The sequence below is a fragment of the Ursus americanus genome, chromosome 2, assembly GCF_024610735.1.
Source record: "Ursus americanus isolate L20-20 chromosome 2, mUrsAme1.1.p, whole genome shotgun sequence".
In the NCBI taxonomy this organism is placed as follows: domain Eukaryota; kingdom Metazoa; phylum Chordata; class Mammalia; order Carnivora; family Ursidae; genus Ursus; species Ursus americanus.
In genome coordinates this window covers 105,716,736-105,724,079 of record NC_142128.1, presented here as the reverse complement: position 1 = coordinate 105,724,079, position 7,344 = coordinate 105,716,736, and the positions used below count along the sequence as shown (strand labels likewise).

Below are 7,344 nucleotides of genomic sequence, written 5' to 3'. Positions count from 1 at the left end.
GCATGGTTAGAGACAAATTCAAAGTCTTGCTCGGGAGAGTATTAATACCAGGGAAAAAACTTTTCCCTGGCGGTCTGTTGAAGACCACCCGAGAGGACCCTGGAGGTGTGTTCCTGGCAGGACGGTTGGGACACCAAGCCTCCTCACTCCCCAAGAGAAGTGTGAGCTGCTTTGGGACTTGAGATGAGCAGAGTTGCATTCATGGTTAATCATGAATGAAAAAGAAAGTGCGAATACGAATACCCGCTGCAGAAAAAAAAGAAGAGCCGCCACACCCTGCTTGTAAAACATTCCCCGCCTTACACGCCAGCCAGAGGAGAGTGGGCTTCTCTCGGCTGGATTTTTCAAAATTTGGCTATTGCAGTGCATTCTCTTTTTCCCTTCAAGTTGAGCTGGTTGTGCGCCAACAGGCTACGAAGGAGTTAAATGCTGTCCTCTAAGTTCAAGGGGAAATTAGCCCTCTTCAAACACTGTGGCTGGCTGGCTCAAAGCTCTGGGCGCTGGGCGGTATAAAGGCAGGGAGACCCGCCGCCAGGACACACAGTTTCCTCTGTGACAGGAGCTGCAGCCCTTATACGACACTGTGGCAGTCATGGATGTACCTGACATTCAAAGGAAGAAAATCGCTGTCATTGGTGGTGGCTTGGTAAGACTCTGTCTGGGCAGATTATTCCTGTTGGCGGTATTATATTATCATTAGTCTGAGTGATTATCACAAATCGCCCGCGTAGATTGTTCATCTTCTTGTGAACTTCTCTGATATTTAAACACACCTATTTTAAATACGGCATGAGTGGTAATTTGCTCTTTTCTACGACAGGTATTTTTATTTCCATTAAATACAAAGGTGTCTGTTTTCCCTGGTCATTTTGGTTTAGCATTTATTGAAAATGCAAAACAGAGCAAATTGAATTTTATTTATCCCCATGTTGGCTGTGTTTTTAAAACAGGTATTATCGTAGTCATTTTAATCCAAACGTTTGCCTCATTTGGTGAATAACTCAGTTTATTCTAATAATAACAAGTAATGCAAAATTGTTATGTTGGACGTTTGCTAGTTTTGGGTGATTGGGAATAGCGCCTGTTTGGTCGCCTCACTTATTTGGCTGGTCCCATGGAGCACGTAGGGTGGTGGAGTGAGGGGCTCCCCTGTCGCTGGGCATAGGCGATGAGCCTGCCAAGCCTGGCCCCCCACCTAGAAGATGTGGGAGGGGTCTCTTCTCCACTGCTGTTGTTGTCTTACCGGACCTGGTCCATTTAATGTGGGGCTGCCTCAAGTGCGCTGTATTTTCCCCCTCCACAGAACTCCTATTTTGGAATAAAAGGATCACCATTGGTAAAAGTTTAATCATTTTGTTTTCACCTTTGCTGTACTCATTTGTAGGCTTTTAGCTCATAGGTATTCATTCATTCACTTACTCAACAAAAATTTCTTTTCTTTTTTTCAACAAAAAATTTTTAAGAGCCTACTATGTACCAGACACTGTTCAAGGCTGTATAGAGATTAGAGTAGTTTATACCACCATTTATTTATAGAGTATATGCTAATTTTGTCTTTTGTTCTGCCTATGTACTATGACAGTTCCTCTAACATTTCTGGTTCTAGAGTTCAATATGCTAACGAATGCTGTCATGTGCTAGTTGGTCAATGCATGTGACATATGTTGTCATTTCTTTATACTGGGCCTCAGTCCAGGTTTTTCCTATCAAAATTTTGCATGAAGTGAGATGCATGTATTTGCCACAATGTCACTGCATGCCCGCTATCTGCCAACATTGTTTTAGTTAGGAGGAATACAGTGGTGTACATTCCTGGGAAGTGAAAGAGTGACGAGAAGAAAACAAATAAATCATTTCAGTGAGAGAGAGACATTGTAAAGAAATGCAAATAGGGCAGGGCTGTAGAAAGTCTTCGCGGGTATCTGTTTAGAGTGTGGTCAGGGACGGCCTCTATCTGACGGGGATATACGAACAGAGACCCGAATAATAGAAGGAAGCAACCATGTGAGGGGCTACAGAAAGCATTCCAGGCAGAGGAAAGAGCCAGAAGAGAAACGCTGAGGTGTTCAAGGAGCAGACAGAAAGGCAGAAAGAGGGAGGCTAGAGAAGAGTAGCTCCCGAGGCAGGAGAACTGAGAGAGCCAGATCCCGTAGGTCTTAGAGGGCAGGGCAAGAAGACCGGATTTCGCTCTGAGCATAATGGGAAACCACTGGAGGACGTTAGGCAGGAAAGTGAGTTGTGGTTTTAAAAGATTCCTCAAGCTAGTGTGTGAAGGAATGGAAAATTTTAAAACAAGATAGACCAATTAAGACACTTGTGTTTGTCCAAGACTTGGACTACAGGAGCAATAGTGACACCTCTTAGAATGTCTCTTAGCGAAGGGGAGGTAACAAATATGTGATTGCATATTTGATTTGGGGAGGCAAAAAATGTGGGTGTCATCCATGGATTTCTTGCTGAATAACACTTAAACTCTTTGTCATGTAACCACTTCGTTATCTGGACGCATACCTGTGATGGAAAATAGAAGATATGTATTAGAAGGGGAGCCTGGGTGGCTCAAATGGCTAAGAACCTGACTGTTGATTTTGGCTCAGGTCATGATCTCAGGGTCATGGGATCCAGCCCCAAGCCAGGCTCTGTGCTGAACATGAAGCCTGCTTAACATTCTCTCTCTCCCTCTTCCCACCCCTGCTCACGCTCTCTCTCTCTCCCTCCAAAACAAAAACAAAAACAAAACCCCAAAAACTAAAATCCCTCTGCAAAGGAATTCTATCCACCTTATTGCTCAGGCTCATGCCTAGGAATCATGTCTGATTCCTTTTTTCATTTTATGTGCAAACCTCCATTCCTCTTTTACTCCACCAGTAAGCCTTGGGGGCTCTTCATCCAAAATCAGTGGCAACTCTGGCCATTGCTACCATCCCAGTCCAGACCATCATCATCCCTCATCCACCTTCTGTGCGGCCTCCCAGCTTCTGCTCTTATCCACGGACAGTCCATTCTCTACAGAGCAGCTACAACCATCCTCTGAAAACTAAGTCTGTAACTAGAACTCTTTGCTAATGCCTTCCAATGGTTTCCCATTGCAAAGAAAATAAATCCAACTCTTTACCAAGGGCCCCACTCGAACTGAGCCTGTCTACCTGCCTGGCTTCACCATTTCCCCTGTTTTATGTTTTTTTAAATATTATCCATCAGCACCTGAAATTATACACTTTATTTATTTTTGAATTTTAACCTATCTATTAAATATCTACTCCAACTAGAATACAAACTTATATTTACCAGTGTATTCCAGTGGCTGGAGCCATGTCCAACATGACTTACTGTTATTATTTCGCTAGTATTTGATAGATGAATGAATGAGAGGGATGAAAAACTCTCTTAAGGATAGGAAGATGAAGGAAATGTCACAGTAGACAAAACCTTGATAATTGAACATATCATGAAAAAAGTATTAAAACAATTCAAGAAGGTTAAATTAAAATGTAGAGGACAAATTAATTTTCTCGCTCAACTTCTTTCTTGTGTCTTTCTGTTCATCTTTCCCAATCTCTTCCTGCCATCAGGCCATATCCTAGTACCTTACACTGTCTAACACGTTAAAGGCTCTCCCAAGCTCCTAGAGGGGAAAACTGCAACAGAGTTAAGAACTTTTCGTTAGAAGTCTGAAGGAGGGGCACCTGGGTGGTGCGGTCGGTTAAGTGTTTAACTGTTGGTTTTAGCTCAGGTGAGAGATCAAGCCCAATGTCAGTCTTCCCTCTCAGTGGGGAGTCCGCTTGAGATTCCTTCTCCCTCTCCCTCTGCTCCTCCTGCTCATTCTCATTCTCTCTCTCAAATAAATAAGAAGATCTTTAAAAAAAAAAGAAGTCCAAAGGACGCAGTGAATTCACCTCATTTTTTTCAGTAGTAGCCTTGCCCGGTGACAAGCCACCCTGAGAATTTTTCCCTGCCCGACTGTCAGCAATCACCTGACCCTGTGATAGACTGATTAATTTCTTTTCTCTGAAGACATGTCAGGTCAAAGAGGTCAGAATGAATCAACGGATCAAGGAAGGAACTCTTATTGAGAAACTAAAGGCGAAAGAAACTAAACCTTGATCTTAAACTGGTGAAAGTAAAAAAACTTTAATCTGAATATTTAGAAAGATCACCGTGTCGACTTAGACATTTTCCTCCTTGTGTGAAACACTGCTCCCCAAACCCCCCTGCCAATGACATTACCTCCTGGAAGCTGAAGGGTCAGCCTGTGAAGACCTCTTCTCTCCCGGAAATGCTCCCAGGGTTCCTTTCGCCTTTATCACATGACGCATCCTATAAAAGTTATTGATATGGATGGTTTATTTCCCCTGTAACGGTATTTAATTTTCTAAATCTTGAGATTGTCTTATCTTTGGGTCCTGCTTCCTTCCCTTTTGTAAAGGTTGTCTCAGTGCCTTATACTGTCAAAGACACTTAACATATTTCGTGTCATAAGAAAGTCTGTCTAGCCTATCCAGTACCCTCAAGCTCTGTTCATACTCAGGTCCTTGGGATTCGGAAATGCTGCTTCTGATGCGTGCTTGCCGTGTTTACTGGCAGGGTAGAAACAAGCGGGGCCAAAGGGCACTCTTTCAGTGACAGCCACAGCTCCTTGAGCCCTCATTTTTGGGGGAAAGCCAAGAACTTTATCTGAAAGAACTACTGAGGATTCCGGGCTTAGCTGTGGCCCACTGCCCGAGCCCACGTTCAAAGATGGAGCATAGTGTAGCATTGAAGCCTTTCTTCTGTCTCCCCTGCCGACAAGCAACCCTACTACACAGTGTTTTGAGATCCATAATCCCTGTGTTTGACCAGCAAAACTCTCCTTGGAAAGGTGTTTAGAGGGTAAAGTCTTTCAAAACATCAGCATGAGGAGTCTCGTGAACTTTACAACTTGCTGTCCATAATCATGCCCTGTCTCCTGGTGTTTGAGTCAGGCTAGTGATCTCTGTTCATGAAATTGCTTTTGAAGCAACTTAACTTTGACTCTAGGAGAGGATCTGTGCCACAGCCGAAGACGTTAGATTCCGTCGTGGATTTATAGGGTCAGAGTGATGCTGTATTGGCCCTAGATTGTGTTTCTGTCTTGTGTTCCTAGGATGTCTCCACCTCACTGCTCGCTCTTTACCACCTGCATGGGACAAAGCGATAGTGAGGGGATGGCAATGAGAAACTCACTTAGAACACCAGACCGCTTTGTCTTCTAACTCTAAAATTCGACTGCTTCCTTTTCACACTTCCTTATCTACACGTCTCTAGCTTTGTTCTCAATCTAGTGGGTCCAAAAGCAAAAATCAGATGTCACACAGAATTTTCGCTTTTGCCAAAGTCAATATCCTAGGCACATAGAAACCATTGAATACCTTATAGTCTTCAGTCAAGGTCTCTATTTTATTTTCTGCAAATATTAATGAGACAAACCATGTAAAGAACGTAATTATTATGAGCCTTTATTCGTATTTTATTGATATGAAAGTAAATAAAACTCTTTTCACTCCACTCTTGATTTCTACTCCCCAGGCACTGAGCCCTATCTGTGAAAAACGCTCATTTCATTTCTACACTAATATCTAGCACCTTCTGCCAACAGGAGTGGAGAGGATTTCTCTGTGGCTGTAGAAGTCATCCTGAATTTGCTCCAAGCCAAGGGCAAGTCTTGATCCCACCCTGTAGCTCTCCTCAGTCTGTTTTTATAGCTTTCCTTGTGCTCTGATCCCTCTCATCAAACACATTTATTCTAGCTGTCTCCCTTATTACTTAGCCCTGTCTCAATTTCTCCAGGAGGTTTGACGAATGCTTTGAGATATTTTTGCAGCCCAGATAGACTGTTAAGGCATCTCATAAATTCTGCCGTTACCTAGTAATACAGAGAGCTCACCCTTCAGAGTCTGCTTATTTTACTGCCTTGTGAGCAGCCTCTGAGATGGAACCGGTAATGTTAGGCAGCTCAAAGCTTAACTGCCTGTTTTTCTTTCCTTGTCATTTGTCCCCAGATGTTCTCAGACAGCTCGTCCATGTTTCACGCGTACATCCTCCCACGAATCTGTCCATTCAAAGAGGCCAGCTATCCCTCTCTTGAAGCTGGCCTCAGCGAGGCATTGCCTTGAGAGAAACAATTCTCCTTCAACCTAGGAGAAATAAAACGCAATGAAGAATCTTTAACGTGGTCTCTCAAAAGCACCCAGTCTGGAGGATATTCAAAACTCACAACAAAACCTTAAAAATAACTTGCCCCACTCACTCCCAATTTCTTTTGCAGGCTTTGTAGCTATTCCAAAAACTAACCCAGATCAGACCAACTCTTCTGATACTCAAGGCTGTCAGCGTCCTCTCCCCAGCTCATTTCAGCTGGCCTTCTTCCTCTCCTCTCTGTCGTCTTTCATTCTGCTGTTAACTTTATTTCCCCCTGGTGCTAAGGCCCGGAGCCCCCGGGGCGCCATTTCATGACTGCAGTTTTATCAAAGGAAATGCGTGGGTCCCTATGATTGTTCACCATCCAAAAAATTAAAATAACTTCAATGTCCAAATATAAGAGCATTGCCTACAATGAAATGTAATGCAATTGTTTAATATTTTGATTTAAAATATTTCCTGACATGGAAATATATTCAGAGTATCCTATTCATTTTTTAAAACAAAATCGTAAAATAAAATATACAACATGGTACCATTTTTAAAAAGAAATACTGTGTGTTTTATATCTGTAGAAAATTTTAACACTGGTTCTCCCTGGTGATAGGATTGTGGAACAATACTTTTTTCCTTCATGTTTATCTAATTTTCTATTTTTTAAATTAAAAAATGCTGAGTGTTTACTAAGTATCAGGTATTGTGGTTTGGACTAGAAGTAGAAAGAGCGATAAAATACAAGCTTTACAAATATCATTGTGTTCTGGGCACTTACAGCCTGTGGGGAAGTCAGACGAGAATGTAAATAAATAATTCAACTCATTGTGGGAGATATTGAAACATATATTCATACAGACATCTGTGGAATTACAGAAGAAAAGGCAAATAAGTCTTTTGGAGGAGGAGAGATATCAAGAAGAAGAATTGCACTGAGAATATGAGTCTTGAAAGAAGACTAAACATTTTCCAGATGGAGAAAACAGGAAACGATTGTTCAGGCAAAGGGAACATTGTATTCAAAGGTGTGTTAGTGTAAAAAAAAAAAAAAAGCATGGCATATTTAGGAAAAATGCAGTAACTTTGGTATGCCTATTACAGGTAGGGAATGGCAAAAAATGAACTGAAAAGAGAGGTTGGGGTCACATGTAAGAATCTTCTAGGTCATATTGAAAATTTGGGACTTTTTCCCGC

The 7,344-nt window shown here is 42.2% G+C and overlaps 1 protein-coding gene across 1 annotated transcript in view; it reads left to right on the top strand.

Moving 5' to 3' along the window:
* The first annotated feature begins 275 nt into the window (after positions 1-275).
* Positions 276-7,344, top strand: part of KMO (kynurenine 3-monooxygenase) — a 46,794-nt gene continuing 39,725 nt past the window's right edge. Inside the window, 1 exon segment of the mRNA XM_045795872.2 lies at positions 276-646. Within this exon segment, the coding sequence (XP_045651828.2) occupies positions 593-646 (54 nt within the window). The 5' untranslated portion in view covers positions 276-592.